Source organism: Monomorium pharaonis, chromosome 2 (genome assembly GCF_013373865.1).
Source record: "Monomorium pharaonis isolate MP-MQ-018 chromosome 2, ASM1337386v2, whole genome shotgun sequence".
In the NCBI taxonomy this organism is placed as follows: Eukaryota; Metazoa; Arthropoda; class Insecta; order Hymenoptera; family Formicidae; genus Monomorium; species Monomorium pharaonis.
The window spans coordinates 19,421,434-19,441,166 of NC_050468.1; the positions used below are offsets into that span (position 1 = coordinate 19,421,434).

Sequence of the window (19,733 nt, forward strand, 5' to 3'; positions counted from 1 at the left end):
ACGCTGTCGTGATTACAGAATTTGTTGCACATCTATGTATCTTTTAGCTCTAATCTTACATAAAAATTTAAAATAAAAATATCCTGCTCTATTTTTTTATTTGTCCCTTAAAACTATGTAAAATATTACTTATTGTTAGTTCTAGATTAAGAAATACGGATTATACAAAAATAAATTTTGCACGGTTGCAATATAATATTGCCACAATATTGTGCAATATCTGTTAGGAAATATTACATTTGTAATATTGCTACAATACTGCACAACATCTGCTAAGAAATATTACATTTGTAATATTGATGCAATATTGTGCAACATTTGCTAGGAAATATTATATTTGTAATATTGCTACAATATTTCTGCAATATTGGTTATATTATGCACTATTGCAATATTTCTGCAACGTTGCAGCAATATTTCATGCTGTAGGGGTAAGTAAGGCCGCGATGCTTCTTCTTCTCGTAAGATTTACTCCAAAAGGCTTATAAAAGAAAACCACTCACGGCTTACCTAGCACTAGCAGCAACGTGTAGCACATATTACTTTTATTATTCAAAGAGAGTTTGTGGATCTCCGCAATTCGGAGAGAGCTTCCGAGATTTGAGAAAATATAAAAATAAAATTTTAAATTCTATGTAATTATATACGAACTTATACATACAATCATATAGAGTTATATATGATTAAATCACAATACTACTTTAAATATAACTTCTTTAAATATAATAACAGCTCGAATATAATTTTAGATAATTTTATATAATAATATATGACCATATATGGCTTTATGCGGCCAAAATTTATATATGAACATATAAGATTACTTCTTATATGAGTATATAAGAGCATAAGAGGTATTTTTTCCCGAGTTGCGCAGTTTTTCAATAAGTATTTGTAATAACACAGAGAATTTAGTATATTATACAATTAAAAACCCAAACATTATCATTAGGAAAAAATGTTATTTCTTATTGAGTTTAAATATTTTAATATAATTATTTTAAATATAATATTATTATTAAAAATTCTGCTTTAAAAACAGCTAAAATAACCATGCGTGCGTGCGTGCGCGTATATTTGTACACATTTTTATTATACATGTATAAATATATATTTTTTTAAATATAAAAAGTACTTTTTGTCAGTAATATTAAAGTAAGTCAATAAACTTTCTTAAATCGGCAGTCTGGCAAATCCATTTATTAGATACACAATGTTTCGACCATTGATTTTAGTCCTATTCAGGTGTAAGTAATTAAACATTTCACTTACACCTGAAGAGGACCAAAATCAATGGTCGAAACTTTATGTATCTAATAAACGGATTTGCCAGACAAATTTTATTAATTTATATATTTTTCTATTTGTGTTTTTTTGAAAATAATTTTTTTTTTTTGAAACTTTTAGATAAAAAATACACGCTTTATTTTCTTAATTTTAATTTTTTTGATTACTACACACAAATATTTGAATATTTACAGTTTCATACCTAGCAATTTTAAACATTCCACATGCATGTTGACCACACGTAAAGTGCATTGATCCTGTTGATACCAATGCGGTGAATCCTATGCATAAAGCTGCATTTATGTGGAATTGCTGTATATAGTAATATCTTTCTTGATCAATAAAGTAACTACTTAAGATTTGCAGGCGACGTAATTGAGACTCATTTGTTGATAAAATAACATCAATAAAATCTGGCCATAATTGGATGCTGACCAAAATAAGTAAGTTGGAAACGAGAACTACTAAACAATATTAAAACAAACAATTACTCTTGTAAAGTAGTTTTTTATAATGTAAATTTAAGGGAATGCTGGAAATGTCTGTTTTACCGACAGAAAAAAAAATTTTTTGTATCGCAATATCTTTGTATTTTTTTATAGATTTGGAAATCCTCTTTAAAAAAAGTATACGCATTACTACCAGTCTATAAATTGGAGTTTATATAAAAAACGGAATAAATTGTTAATTTATTGTCACATCATAAAATGTTTGCTTAATATAAGAGATCTACAGTTTGTACTTATGTAATTCATATCCATAAATTGGTAGACAACAGAAACAGTCGAGTTTCGAAAATTGGATAAGGGAATGCCAAACTGCTCGTCAAACTTGATCGAGGTCGATAATGTAGAGCCATTTGTGCACGTCATTAACAAAATTTTGTACATATTTCTTTTATAGATTTAGAAATCCTTTTCCAGAATTAAATAAGTTTATGTATTAATATCAGCTTATGAATTAAATTTCATACCAAAAATTAAAAAAAATTTTGCAAATTGCTCTTTTGAGACATGAAATGTTTACCAATGCGTTATATCTTTTTTATTAAGACGCCTACGCTCAATCTGAAAGCATAGTATTGTTCCTTAATGTTCACTCGTGTACGGACCTGACCTTGATTTATACGTACAAGGTGCACAACTTTTATATCAAGCACATTTTGTTACGAATCCACACCAGACGCCAACAATTAAAAAAATTTTTTTGATTTTTCGTATAAAATTGTTACGTCCGTACACTGTTATCGTTTATATTATACTTTAATTGTAGAGAAGGATTTTTAATTCTGTAAATGCAATAAAAAGATTGGCATTGGTAAAAATTGTCGGTAAAACAGACAACTTTAGGATCCCCTTATGTATAATGATATGTCGATAATGATATAATGATATATATTTGTTTATCTTTGTTCATAAAAATATTTGTTTCAAAATACAAATTATATAGATTACACGTACAAATGAATGGTATCTCTCAGTTTAGAATAAATTAAGGAATAAAACTATATTCGTCAAATTACGATTAAAAATTGTAAGAAAAAGTTATTTGTGTGAGGAAATTTTATTTATCTAAGCGTTTTCACTACAGATTTCTGAAAATTTGATCGCACAAATAACTTCTTTTTACGGTAATTTTTAATTGTAATTTGATGACTATAATCTTATTCCTCAATCTATTCTGAACTGAGGGATACCATTCATTTTGTACATACATAATAAGCTACATAATTTATATTTTGAAGCAAATATTTTTATGAACAAGGAAAAACGAATGACTCTACATTATTGACCTCGACCAAGATTTATGGACAGTTTAGCATCCTTTTAATTAAAACAAAATTGTGCTACAAAAATGTAGATTACATACGCGTGAAAAGTCGATAAGTAAAACAATAAAAAAAAAATGTTTTTTGTTTTTGATATAAAGTTCAATTTACAAATTGATATTAATATGTGTATTTTAATTTGCCTTGTTTAAACTAACATCAGCCTCAAGTGGTGACGATGATAATTAACTTATCTGGGAGAATAACACAAAAGGTGTGATAAGTAATAATTGTTTCTTAATTAATTTTACAGATATATTGGAATATGTATCCGATCAAAAATTTTTTATGTAAAAATATGTAAAAATCTAAAGAATTATGTATTAAAAATGTCCATGCAAAATTTTGTATTGTATATTTTTATATAATTTTACATAATTCTTTATAAAAGCATGTAGAAATGAATTTATACATGCTTTTATATAAAAAATTTGTTATTGAGAAAAAATTATTTATATATAATAATAGATAATTAAATATAATTATATATAATTATATATAATTGTAAATAAGCAATTTTTTCCTGGTAAAAAATTTTTTATACGAGAGCATGTATAAATCTATAGAATTATATCAGAATTATATAAAATTATATAAAATTATGTAAAATTATATAATATAAAATTTTGCATGGACATTTTTGATACATAATTCTATAGATTTTTACATATTTTTACATGAAAAATTTTTGATCGGGTAGAGACAGGTTTACGGCTTTATCAAAAAGGCGAAACATTTAACGTAAGACATGTATTTTTGTGTGGCATTGTTAAAAACACAGTTTTTATCTATATAGATTCTCTCAAAGACAACTGACAAATTCTTGATACAAATTTCTAGACTAATATTTTTTTCCATTTGTTCAGAGATTATTATCTTATTCAAAGATCTCTTTAAATTAAGAGACGGTACTAAGCCTATCTTTATAAAAATTAATATTAATCTCAAACGCAATGGATTCTTTTCTATAAAATTAAAATGCATCATTGTATGACAATGATGTATTTTATTTGACATTAAAAATTTTGGCTTTTATTTCACAAAACACAACTCTCAATTGAACTATTGATAAAATAAATATTTATACTTACTATTATTTGGTATATAATCTTTTAATAAAAATGAGCAGAACAAACATTCATGTAAGAGGTTACTTTCTTTCCGATCCCCCCTGGAAAAAAAGTTCATACAAAATTGGTCATATATGGATTTTGTCAATATCTGATCATATTTTGTCAAATATGGTCATGTATGGTTATCATATATGAATACATACAATTAGATCTAAAATTACAGCACTTCTCATACATGTTTAGATACAATCAGATACAAGGATAAATAGGATTTCAGGAAATTTGTGCACGTGTAATATTTAAGGCTATATGAACTAATATTTTCTGTGTAATACGTATTGCATAACCAATCAGAGGCGTAATTCTGTTACAACATTTGGGGTGTGGTTACAGAGTTTGAAATATAATGAAATTGAAGAAATAAGAATTAACTTTATAATCAGAACAATTTTATTCCGTTGTTTCATTGTTTTTGATTGGTTAACACTTACTATTTGTTTTTTCCGTTCTGTTATTTCGAATGTCATGTGACCGTACTTTAACAGAAACACAACAGAATTATGTCTTTAATTATTAATTATGCGGTACGCATTACTCAGAAAATGTTAGTATATTGAAAATAGTAGCCTTTATTTTTAAATTATGATTAAAATATTTTATACAATATTCCATAATTTGAGATCATCAATTATAGTATTTTTTAAATAAAAAAGTTAATCTGACATGTACGTCGAAGTTGAACTACAAATTATGGAAAACTATACACAAAAACATAATATGAGAGAGAAATACCACACATGCAAAGTTCTGCACATTTTTAAAAACAATGTATGAATTTTGTAAAATATGTATTTTAATATCTTAATTATGTTTTAAATAATTACTGTTTAGCCTATAATACTATACAATACTGTAGTATGTATCTTATCTATAAAATTGCACATGCATTAAAACATTTTCTTTGAGATTTTTTTGAAACAGTTAATCAAAATAAAGAAAAGAGTAAAAAAATATTTTAATATAATATTCAATTTGAATTCAATTTATTACGGTCTCCTCTGATAGTTGCTGTGGTATTATAATATAATGTTTTCATATTAAAATTATTTGACCATTTCTGATTATATAAAATGTCTCCGTTAGGAAGATTTTGCAAACATTGCACAATAATGGCATTAAAGATTGTGCTAAGATGATTCGCCATAACGCAACAGTTTTGTCAGAATATAACTCTTAAATAATATTTATTAAAGATTAGACAAATATTGAAATATAAATATTTTGCAATTATTTTAGCATTTAAAATTATCACATTATAATCTTCAATATTTTCACAATATAATGTAGCAATAATAAAGTAATAATGCAACAATAATAATGTGCAATATTTACAGCATTTAATCTTCAATATTTAATTCAAAATTAATATTAATAGGTATTACAATGAATTTAACAAATATTGCTTATTCACTAGATATTTAATAAAAATTAAAAAAGAGGCACTTTGTCTGACAGATTAGTTGCGTCCGTTGGAGAGTTAAGTATCTCATTGATAATAATAGCAGTCAGAAACTCTTAAATCATTCTTACATTATAATGCACAAATATTGAAACATGCAATATTACACATTCCATGTTTCAATATTTGTGCATCATAATTTAGGAATAATTGGGGAATAATTTAAGTCTTTTGTGCACAATTATATTTCTAATGTTTTAAACATGTTACGAGTGAAATATTTTTCTCAATTATTGCACATTTTATTTCTAAATTTAATTCTGCAAACGTTTATTAATATTTTATAAAAGACTATTTTTACATCTATTTTCTCAACATTTATTAATGTTTTATAAAAGGTTGTTTCTACATCTATTTTTTCAACTATGCTTTTATAATGACGGATTATAAATCTTTTACAATTCTTTTGTCATATAATTTTATAAATCTTTTCCTATTAGGGGAAATAAGGTATCTAATACTATTTTTTATGGTCAGAAATGGATACTATATCTAAGCATATATGTACAAAACTAAAAGTTTTACATATGCTTTGATAAAATTGTATATATAATAACATAAATAATCGTATATAATTATATATTATATATTACCATATATAACCATATATAATCATACATAATACCATATAAAACTATGTATAACTATATATAAGTTTAGCTTTTTTTACATAAACACACGTGGACTATTTTTTTCCAGGCCTACATGCAATAATTCATTTTTTACGAAAATTTTTGTTTTTTGGAAATGTAACGTCCTGTTACTTTTAAAATTGAGGAACACTATACCATTGATGTGTTTTATATTTTTCTTTTTTATTAAGTACTTTTGTATGAAGTATTCTTCGTACAATAATGTATTTTAATTTTATAGGAAAGAATTCATTGCGTTTGAGATTAATATTAATTTTTATAAAAATAGGCTCAATACCGTATCTTAATTTATCAAAAAGATCTTTAGATAAGATAATAACTTCTGAACAATTGGAAAAAAAAGTTAGTTGAAAAAATCATATCAAGAATAGACAGTAGTTGTTTTTGAGAGAATCTATATAGATAAAAACTGTGTAATTTTTAACAATACCACAATAAATACATATCTTGCGTTAAATACTGTTTCTTCTTTTTGATATAACCGTAAACTTGTTCCTACATATTCCAATATATCTGTAAAATTAATTAAGAAGCAATTATTGCCTATCACATCTTCCACGTTTTTAGTTATTCTCCCAGATAAATTAGTTATCATTGTCACTTGAGCTAGTTTGAAGAAGGCAAATTCTGGAAAAGAATTTCCAAGTCTATTAAAAGAATACATATAAAATCTCATTAATGATGGGCACGAATGACTCTACATTATCGACCTCAGCAAGTTAGAGAAGCAGTCCAGCATCCCCTTAATTTATGTACATTATATACAGGACTACCATTTCTGACGCCAGAGCTAAGCAGCGTAAGTACACTGGCAACGCGCTATATTATATGTATACGCTGAATGCACATATCACCGGAAGAGTATACAAGATGAAGCATTGCGCATAATGGCGGTATTATAGACAGAAAACCAATCAGAACTGCTCCAAACCAAAAGCGGGAAGTTATTTTAAAATGAAATAACTTCAACCAAATAAAAACACATTTTTGCCAAATTAAAATAATAGTATTAATAAATATACATATACATCAAACCAATTTTGCAATTTTTTACAAAATAGCTTGGCATTTTCATTAATATAGGTAAATAAACGAGCAAGTTTTAGGTCTAATGCTACATATGCTGATTTATTGTAAACAACAAAGAATAATTTACGATATCTATAAGAGACATTTCAATTTTACTAACAAGAAAACCTCGCGAATTCGAAAATTCGGATTTTAATGAAACTTGGCATAAATGTAGAGAGAGTGAATACATGAATTTAGAAATTTTTAGTTGGTGCCCAAAAACGGTTTGAAGGAGTGAAACCACCCTTCAAAGTTGAGACAATTTTTGCGGTTTTCCGATATATCTCGTAAATTAAACAAAATATAAAAAAATGTTTTATACGAAAGTTTTACAGTATAAATACCTTTATTTAACTATGCTATTTATTAAAAAAAAATTTTTTTTTTCGAAAAATGAATAGCGCAGTTAAATGGAGGTATTTATGTTGTAAAACTTTTGTATGAAACATTTTTTAATATTTTGTTTAGTTTACGAGATATATCAAAAAATCGCAAAAATGTCTCAACTTTGAAGGGTGGTTTTACCCCTTTAAACCGTTTTTGGGACCAACTAAAAATTTCTAAATTTATGTATTCACCCCCTCTACAATTATGCCAAGTTTCATTAAAATCAGAATTTACGGGTTCGCGAGGTTCCCTTGTAAGTCATCCTCAGTCTATATTACAATCATCTTCAATAATTTGAAATGTCAACGATTTTCCCGCGTTCCTGTTTTCTCGCAAAGTTTTAAATTGATCATTTCAAAAAAATATTGTCATAGTATGCACTGAATACTTAACATTTATTAATATTATTTATGCTGAACAAAACCTGTATGAAAGAATTGGACTACTCACTGTAACACATTGCATGTATATTAAAAAGTCTTTTTAAACTATTAAATTTCACTATTGACATTGGATCAAAGATGGATCATTCGGACTCCACTTTTTCGCGCCAATTAACGCAGAAACAATAGGATTTTTTATGTCGACTATGCGATTTAACATTGTCAATATATTGCGGAATGTTAGAAACTATTTGTTAAATGCTCTCTGTAAAAAATGCTGCGATGTAGTCGTTATTATATGTCTATATTGTATGTATTCAATTTTTACACACATAAATAGGGAAAATCGTTATGACATTTCAAATTATTGAAGATGATTGTAATATAGACTGAGGATGACTTAGTAAAGTCGAAACGTCTCTTATAGATATCCTAAATTATTTTTTGTTGTTTACAATAAATCAGCACATGTAGCATTAGACCTAAAACTTGCTCGTTTATTTACTTATATTCATGTATATATGCTTTACATAGTTGAGCTATACACTGAACATTATCATTTTCATTAATTTGACACTTACTATCAACTGTCACTGTACTAGCTGTCGTTCACTCTGCAATCTTGTGTCGGCCATAGTGGATTTTATGTTTGGGGCACTTCTGATTAGTTAATTGCTCCCCCTCTACTTTTGAACGACTGCGCATCCACCGAAATGCTTTACCTTATATACTTCCACCATATTAGACGTGACGCGTCATGGATACATTACTTGTGTGCGTACGCTGTTCAGGTGCCAGAAATGGCAATCCCAGGAAAACGCAATATTTATACTATGACCGGTATTCATAGTCGGATCTTATATTTAAGATCATCTTAAATACAGTCTTAAGATGCCATCAGCCAATCACAGAGCCGAGTTAGCATTTTAAGACATTGCTTGAGACGATCTTTAAATAAGATTCGACTATGAATACCACCCTATGACACTTATGTAATCCTTATAATTCATATCTGATAGCACATAAAAAATAAATTGATAAACTAGTAGACTTCTCATGTACAAAACTAAGTAAGAAAAATTCTTAATTACATAGATAAGGAAGAGTAGAAAAAAATACTTTTTAGAGTTATTAAGAGGAACGGATAATAAAGAGGAAAAAAAAAGAGGTGGAATTATGAGGAAAACAAGGAAGGAACGTAAGAAGGAAGAGTGGAGTGAAATATGGAAATTAATAAAGAAGATAGTAGAAGGTTGCTAGAAAGAGTAGAAAATAAGAAAGCATCAGGAATAAATAGTATATCATATTATATAAAAGCAAGAAGGTACGAAGGTGCTGCCATAAAAAAAAACTAACAAAGTTAATAAGACAAATTTAGAAAAAAGCAGTATATTAAAAAATTAAAAAATAAGTGTAATAATACCGTTATATAAAATAGGGAGGAGTTTCACTTCTTTGTATAGCTGTATAGCATATAAGATTTACGCAGAAATTGTAAAAAAAATTTTAAAAAGAAACAAAAAGGAATAATGTGCTAAAGAAAGTCAAGAAGTTTTTAGGAAAAGAAAAGGGACGGTACACTGTAAAACATTTTTGTAAAATTACAAAACTATAATTTTGCAGTGTACAAGTAAAAAAATTTAATTTGTCGTAAATTTGTTTACAGTGTATACACAAGTGTAAAAAATAAATTAAGGAATTATTGCAAAATTTATTATACAAAATATATTTTACAAAATTACATACACAAGAAAATTTACAACTATTATAGTTGGTCCTAAAATTACTCACTATTATAATTGTAATTTTACAAAAATTTTTTACAGTGTAGACATACTTATTTCAAATTATATAGTGCAGAGATGGAAAATTAAAAGTTTTCACCCTTTTTATGGATTTATGGCTATTGTGTAATGCTACAATTCTCGAACGCAAGCGAAGGCGGGCCGCTTGAACATCGACAATGTCCGTTTAAAAATCGGCAGAAAATAATATTAAAAGTCGAAGCGAAGAGAAGAAGAGAGGAATCGGGTATACGATTACGAGCAGATCACTCTGTAACATTGGCGAATATAATAAATTCGAGAGTTTAACCATACGGATTGAGAGTGTTCATTTCTTTTACCCCAGAAACTCTAATTATCTACACACCAAAGTGGTAATTGCCAACGTGATATTTTTTTTTTAGCAATAGAAAATTACTTTTTCATGTTAATGACAACTCAAGAGCTTTGTAGTAATCGAATTTCGGGACACAGACAAATCCGTATCCGGTAGTGAAGTGCGTGAAGGATATTTACATAAGAAACGTCACTGCGACAAATAGTCAGCGGTGCAGAAACCGGCGAAGCAGTCAAATCTTATTCATCTCGAGCATCAGGGACGCCTCGTGGAAGCGTAACACCCGGCGATGACAATATGCAACCACATATCCGTCAAACGGGTATTTTATTTCTGAGCCTGAGATTAGCCGCGTCGGTATGCGTTGCGTATACCGGAATTCACGCCCACTAATCTGGAATTGTGGTTCAGCATCTTGGTCCGCAGGGCTGCGTTCGGAAACATCACTCGAGTGCTCTCGGATATCATTCTATCTTTGTTTCACATAGAACGAACAACAAGGATAGAATGATGTTTCCGAACGCAGCCCAGTTTTCAAGCTGCTGGAATAGCGGCTGATTTGACGAAGTTCAAGTACACGTTGACGGCAATCGGACCGCGTTAAACTATGGAAATCCGCAACATAATTATGCATCCGTTCGCGGAGCAGTTGTACGAGACCTTGAAGAGTGAGTTAATCAAGCGGTTTAATCTTTTGCAAGAACATAAGATGGAGGTTGTTGAACATGAGGAAATAAATGAGGAAATAGATGTCAAAAACTGTCGTAGTCATCTCCGCTATCTCGCGAGAAGCGTAATTGGAGATAAAAGACGATTTGATTGAGTCACTTGCCGGCCTATATTCAGCCACATTTGGTCACTAGAACGAATACACTTGATTGATTAGCGGAGATTGTCGAGCCCACTCAGGTGTCAGCATTTCAGATCACGGAAACCGCGCGGACTCCGACATCTCGTGATGTCGGACCTGAGTACAGAAGATGCAACATTAGTTGAGGCAAAATTAGAGTTGCGCTTCGCATAACTACGATTCTCTTTACAGCAGGAGATTACGGAACAGATGACAGCCATCCGGAGATCTAAAGGCGATCGGTGAAACCGGATCGTTGTGTGAAGTCGGAAGCGTTGTTGCGACCGGCGTTCATCCCGTTCGCGTTAAAGATCGCGTTCACGTGGCCGTGAACCGACCTCTGTGTATATACTCAGAGGATGGTCTGCGAGCCATTACAGAGGTCATCCTATGAACTTTAGCAGCAAATAACACAATTATTAACACATACGGCTCGGTGACTCTCGTACTCAATCTTGGATTAGGGTGCGCATTTATGTAATATTTTGTGATCGCGAACATATTGTGATTGATCATAAGCGCCTATTTTTACGCACATTACGGACTTCCTGTTGACTTGAATTCGCATCTCGTGGATTAGGTGACAAATTTCATCGCGCTAGAACGTTACATACGGTGTAACATCTCGAGTATTAAAACAATTACAAGAGAATTAATTATTGTACCATAAATTGTTGTCTCGATACTCAGCGATAACGAGACTTGAAAGACCGGAGATAATAAAGCATGTACGACACAATATTGAAACGGCACCAAAACCACCCATGGCGTGCAGACCACGGAGACTCGAAATGGATTGTCTGATCATCGCTAAAAGAGAATTTTAAAAGATGGTGGAGAGAGGCACGACCAAAGCTGTTGGTTGTCATTTTTATACTTAATGCCCCGGCCTCTGATACTGAACAGTTTCGCGTGACCTCGTTAGTGTCCGACATCCGCTAAGGGCGCTGGCAGTAACATAGTCCTTTTACAATTTGTTGCCATGGTTGCCATCAGTGCCATGACAGCGTACGATTGCACGCGACAGCAATTGATGACATACATAACAATAAATATGAGTATATTAATTAATCAGAAAATGTTTTTATTATTTTGTTTAATATTTGTAATTTGTAATTTGTAACATTTGTAATACATGTTTAATAACACACGTGTTATATTACAATTACATTATTGAGTGGGAAATTATAACTAACAGGCACGTTACATGTAACTTGGTGTTTGGTAGGTAAGTTCTTTGATATTTTTAGTGACAAAATTGTTTTCTATTTTTATACATTGTACTGTGACAAATGATTCAATTTTAGTTCCGTTACAGATGAGAGTACGTCTAGACCATTTTACTGGTAATTGCAATGTAGTACAAGCTACCAAATCTATAAATGAGAATTTAGGCTTATTTACTGTTTCTTGTGCATTTTCTTCTTCGCACTGTTGTACTATTTCATGTACCATTTGTGTCTGTGAAGTAGCGCTTTATCCACAGTAATTTCCGTCCATGGAAATTGTGATGGTACGGTGCCCTTCCGCAATCTTGGTTGCTTATAATATAACTGGAAAACAAAAATAGTTTTATCTATTTGTGTAGATAAGTACACAAAAATGATACAATAATTGTTTACTTACAACGCCGAGTACTTGTCCATCAGGACCTGTTAGTTCATGCTTCCACAATATATCTTGGGCCATAAAATGTTTTTCACAAAGAGATTGTCCTATCCTATTCGCATTATTAAATTTTTTCTTTGAACTGCATCTTGTCATAATTTTCTTATATTTTCGTCCTTTGGCACAATAAAAAAATGTACTTTCTCTGAATTCGATTTATATCCGGAAGTACGGATATAAATCGAATTCAGGTACGGATCCCGGAGTTATGCAATGTGGCATGCTTCTCGTTTTACTAATTTCTGTAAACGTTCACTGTTTATCAAGATATATTTATCACTATCACTTGCTATCACCATTTATCATTTGCGTGTGTTCACGTGCGTTGCACCACGCTGCACTAGGTTAGAGAGCTATAGGTTTATTCTTGATAACTGCACTGGCATAACTAGTGGTCTGTTCTTTCTAGCTGCACTGTTGCACCGGTGCAATAAGTTAAAGTAAGACAAGTATATTTTTTCTCATTTAACTTATTGCACCAGTGCAACAGTGCAGATAGAAAGAACAGACCATAGCACTGTACTGCTTGCACTGGGTCTAGAGTCAGTTCAGTCAGTGCAGTGAAAAACAGTGCAAAAAGTGTAATCAGTATAGTGCAAATAATAAGTAAGATGTTTTTCTACTGAACAACAGAAGTAAACAGATGTAGGTGGTTTTTGTGATGAAATGATAAAACAATTGTTGCTTTTTATTTGTGAATTATCGTATATTTATAGGAGACAAGTGTTAAAGCATTTGACATCGCCCTTTTTATTATTAATTTATTGACACCATAAATGTATAGTAGATTTATATTATCTAAAGCGTATCTATAGTCAATCGTATTAGTCGTGATACTGACAATAAGTAACTCGAGTTGCTGGCATGTATATTTGTTTTGCAGTATATGATCGGATCGAACGATATGTTATTTCTCTTACAACTTCACTTCGCATCTGAGTTTAGAACCGTAAACATCGCAAATTGTAAGATACAGTCCACGCATATTAAAATAAATAGTCACGTACAATTAGTAAAGTGAACGCAAAGGAACGTTAAAGTTGTTATTAAAATCCCAGACAGCATCAGATATCGTACGAATATTATACTCTCATACGTAATGTACTGTGATCATACCGAATATACGTAAAACATTCATATAACGTCTCAGTAGAATGTCATTTTGATATATCCTCAAGATAAACTTAGAATATAGCGACTGAACTTCGCAACTCCTACCGAATATACTGAGATTATATCTAATATACTCAAAACATCCGTAAAATATCCTATGATATATCTCATGTATATCTATCACATATTTCCAAAATATCCACGTAATATCGAAAGTGAATCATGTCAACGCTATCTATGATCTGTAACGTTACGCATTTTCGTCTGCCGTGTGATGCAGACACGTGGTGAAGTGTAGGGTGTGAACGTGCGAACACGAACTCACGGACAACGTGGTTTTCTCAGGAATTACGCCCAGATAACTCTGGTATGTACATAAGATATAATATAGTAACGTAAACTATAATAATATATATATATTGTATATATACATATATTATTTAGGTTATAACCTACAATTATCTGAGCATAATTTCCCAAAGCACCTCAGCGTATTCAACAGATATTACGATTCATTTCTCGCGATAGCTTCCTGATGTGCAAAATGATTAATTCCTCTTCTTATTTCTTCTTGCTAATTCTGTATGTTTAATTCCTTGTTCCTTATTCCTCTCATTATGCATGAGCCCATATAATGTGAACATACTGTAGACATATTGTAAATATACTGAAGATATACTTTAGACATACGTATAACATTCTTAAGATATATTCGGTATATTCTCATAAACTGCCAGCGAAATTCTATGGGATAAGGCAACGCGGACATAGTACGTTATGAGTATATACTCGCCATATCACAGACGTATCTCTAATATTATACGAATATTGCAATATACTTTCGCAATATCCTATTATCGTTCTCATAATCTACATGTGCTGTCTGGGATCCTATCACAAACGTAAAAAAAAAAAACGTTCTAAAATACAAAAACAACAAGATAACAATAGAAAACACTGAAGAAGTAGCAAAAATACGAAGGTTTACACACTTGACTGTGATTGTAATTCCAAATATGTTTTTGTTTCTATTTTAATTACAATAATAAGATAGTATAGTTTTATGTATATTTTACTAAAATAAATATAAATACAATATTTTATTGTATAAAATATTATATACATGCAATTTATTCCTCTTTTTAATTTATATAAAATAACACATTTAATATAAAATAACACATTGGTGCAATTATTTATTTTGAATTCTTATTATTAAGTTAATTGAAGACATAATTGATTTCGTTTTTGTGTGTCCGTTTTATTCCAAATAGCACAAAATATTATCATAAATATTTATAAATATTTTACAAAGGACCCCGCACATATCTTATGGAAAAGTGTTCCCGGTCAAATTAGCTGAAAGTGAGATATAATGTACTCCATGACGTGCTGATCAAATATGTCCATAAGACCAGGGTCTGAAAATCTCTACATTTTGATATACGGAGCTTTGAATGTTGAAAATATGGCATTTTTTATTATCGTGTTTCGTAAATGATTGGGTTCCATGATGCGGTGGGCCGTACTATAGCTAACATACATGTATATACACTATATACATATATACATGTATATACACATGCACTATAGTGTATATGTACTATACACTATACTACAGTACTATACTACAGTACTATACACTACATGTATATACACTATATACACTATATACACTCTATACACTATATACACTATATACATATGTATGTACATATGTATATACCCAAATAGCACTGGATGTTCCAAGGACATTCATTTTAAGTCCAATTCAGGTCCGCATGTCCATGGACATAAAATAAACATTCATAGGATGTCCATTATTGGAATTGAAACGGATGTTCTATTTAGAACACTTGGACTTACTTTTATATAATTTATCTTTATTATTTTTATTATATATATACATATATATGTATATATATTATTTACAATATTTATAATTAACATTAACTTATAAATAATAATAAATTATATTATTTATAATTTTTAAAAGATTCATTTTAATTGTTCTACTTTTAGATATAATATGAAATAATATGAAATAATACGTATTATTTTTTTATTATTAACATTATTATTATTTATTGGTATTTTTTAAAATGTTTGTTGTAATATATTATTGTTTCTTTTTTGTTTTTTATCGTTTTGTTTTTTTATTTTTATTTCTTTTTCTTTTTCGTTTTTTTTGTTTCTTTTTCCAAACAAAAGAGGGACACAGCAATTGGTCCGGGTCAAGCGCTGTCTCTGTCTAACCAGTAGCATAATGGGCGCTAGACAGAGAAAGAAATTGACCCGGATCACGTCTCCTCTTTGTCTTTCTGCCGGACACTTTTCAAGAGCTTTTTGCAGGAAATGCGCAGTCCATGCTTTATGTCGATGATTTTTACAAAATGTGGATAACTATTGCAACAAGCCCTTTAATTGAAAAAGGCCCAAAAGAAATAATCAAACCCCAGATAGCACCAGATATCGTACGAATATTATACTCTCATACGTAATGTATTGTGATCATACCGAATATACGTAAAACATTCATATAACGTCTCAGTAGAATGTCATTTTGATATATCCTCAAGATAAACTTAGAATATAGCGACTGAACTTTGCAACTCCTACTGAATATACTGAGATTATATCTAATATACTCAAAACATCCGTAAAATATCCTATGATATATCTCATGTATATCTATCACATATTTCCAAAATATCCGCGTAATATCGAAAGTGAATCATGTCAACGCTATCTATGATCTGTAACGTTACGCATTTTCGTCTGCCGTGTGATGCAGACACGTGGTGAAGTGTAGGGTGTAAACGTGCGAACACGAACTCACGGACAACGTGGTTTTCTCAGGAATTACGCCCAGATAACTCTGGTATGCACATAAGATATAATATAGTAACGTAAACTATAATATATATATATATATATATATATATATATATACATATATTATTTAGGTTATAACCTACAATTATCTGAGCATAATTTCCCAAAGCACCCCAGCGTATTCAACAGATATTACGCTTCATTTCTCGCAATAGCTTCCTGATGTGCAAAATGATTAATTCCTCTTCTTATTTCTTTTTGCTAATTCTGTATGTTTAATTCCTTGTTCCTTATTCCTCTCATTATGCATGAGCCCATATAATGTGAACATGCTGTAGACATATTGTGAATATACTGAAGATATACTTTAGACATACGTATAACATTCTTAAGATATATTCGGTATATTCTCATAAACTGCCAGCGAAATTCTATGGGATAAGGCAACGCGGACATAGTACGTTATGAGTATATACTCGCCATATCACAGACGTATCTCTAATATTATACGAATATTGCAATATACTTTCGCAATATCCTATTATCGTTCTCATAATCTACATGTGCTGTCTGGGACCATAATGAGTCCAAAATTTGGTTTATTTCAGACTTTCTATGAATGTCCGAAATTGTGACAAACGTATATCCTATGGACGTAATAATAAATGTATATGATCTATATAGTTAACCATCTAATTAATCATTTGAACGCTTCAAAGATTAGTGCTAAATAGATCGCAATTTCCATCAAATTATTAAGGTTATGGAAAAAGGTAAATTTAACAATGAAATTAATAAGTAAATAAATTAATGCTATTTATTTTTAATATGTTTTGCAAAATTTAATTACTTTTATAAAAAATAATATAGTCGCGTCAGTTTACATATAGGTATATGTAGACAATAACAAGTACCCATATCGATGAGTCAAATTGGCGTAGCAGGTAGAGTACAAGGTTCGTAATCCTAAGGTCCCGGGGTCAAACCTAGCAGCGGCAAGTAAGAATAAAATAAAAAATTACATAATTTAAATTTAATTAATTAATAAAAATTTATTCTAAATGTAGTATGTGCTGTTGATAAAAATAATTTTAAAAAAATGAAATTTTTATTTTATTTTATTTTTCTTTGTAACTGTTGTGTAACGGTTAGATAACATGTAATTATAACATGTTATATTGCTGAGTTGGAAATTGTAACTTACGTGTAAGTTACGTGTAATTTCAGAGTAACGTAACCTTATATTCGGTTACATTGCTGTTACACTGCTGCTATATTACTGTGTTCACTGGGTATAATCAAAGATTCGCCAATGGCGAACACAATTTTGATTGGTCACTTGAGTCACATGGTTTATCCGCCATTGCGTACCCACGCTGGGCGAGGAAGAGGGGAGAGTGCTCTGTGTTGAGCAGTATAGGTTAAAGGAATATCCCAGATAGCCAAGCGAGATTAAGCATATCGGGCAAATTAATGCACTGCATGTATGTTGTGAACTTGCCCACAATTTGCTGTCATTGTAATTTAACGTGGAACAAAGTTAACATCAGGAGAGCAAATAACCTTCATGAGTTTATAAAATTATAAGTGCATGCATTGAAGAATAATAAACTTGTCACATTGACAGCAATTGTGCATGCATGTTGACAACTTGCCGTCAGTTTGTTGAATTCTAATGTAGAATTTTACATGATGTCAGAACAACAGACAGTTTCAGGAAACACCTTGGCTTTAGATTGATAAAATTAATAGGGAATAAGTGACAGCAAAATAACAACACGTTGCCTTTATTTGGCTATCTGGGATGTGTCAGAACCCAGACAGCACCAAATATCGTACGAATATTCTACTCTCATACGTAATGTACTGTGATCATACCGAATATACGTAAAACATTCATATAACGTCTCAGTAGAATGTCATTTTGGTATATCCTCAAGATAAACTTAGAATATAGCGACTGAACTTCGCAACTCCTACTTAATGTACTGAGATTATATCTAATATACTCAAAACGTCCGTAAAATATCCTATGATATATCTCATGTATATCTATCACATATTTCCAAAATATCCGCATAATATCGAAAGTGAATCATATCAACGCTATCTGTGATCTGTAACGTTACGCATTTTCGTCTGCCGTGTGACGCAGACACGTGGTAAAGTGTAGGGTGTGAACGTACGAACACGAACTCACGGACAACGTGGTTTTCTCAGGAATTACGCCCAGATAACTCTGGTATGCACATAAGATATAATATAGTAACGTAAACTATAATAATGTATATATATATATATATATATACATTATTAACCTACAATTATCTGAGCATAATTTCCCAAAGCACCCCAGCGTATTCAACAGATATTACACTTCATTTCTTGCGATAGCTTCCTGATGTGGGAAATGATTAATTCCTCTTCTTCTTTCTTCTTGCTAATTCTGTATGTTTAATTCCTTGTTCCTTATTCCTCTCATTATGCATGAGCCCATATAATGCGAACATACTGTAGACATATTGTGAATATACTGAAGATATACTTTAGACATACGTATAACATTCTTGAGATATATTCGGTATATTTTCACACACTGTCAGCAAAATTCTATGGGATAAGGCAACTCGGACATAGTACATTATGAGTATATACTCGGCATATCACAGACGTATCTCTAATATTATACGAATATTGTAATATACTTTCGCAATATCCTACTATCGTTCTCATAATCTATATGTGCTGTCTGGGAAATTATAAGGTAATTCAATCTCTGCACTTTCGAGGGTTACTATATTTTGATGATACACTCAGGAAGAACAAGAAAAATTAAATTTGCATCTGTTATATGGCTGCGTACAACTTGGAGCAGGCTCGCATTGTTTACTATCTCCACTACTCCAGACCCCAGCCCCAGACCTCAGCCCCCGGCCCCAGCCCCC

At 30.5% G+C, this 19,733-nt stretch overlaps 1 protein-coding gene across 1 annotated transcript in view; it reads right to left on the reverse strand.

Moving 5' to 3' along the window:
- Positions 1 to 1,017: 1,017 nt before the first annotated feature.
- Positions 1,018 to 19,733, reverse strand: part of LOC118644496 — a 28,083-nt gene continuing 9,367 nt past the window's right edge. Inside the window, exon 4 of the mRNA XM_036283137.1 lies at positions 1,018 to 1,751. Coding sequence (XP_036139030.1) covers positions 1,438 to 1,751 — 314 coding nt within the window. The 3' untranslated portion in view covers positions 1,018 to 1,437. The remainder of the gene's footprint in view (positions 1,752 to 19,733) is intronic.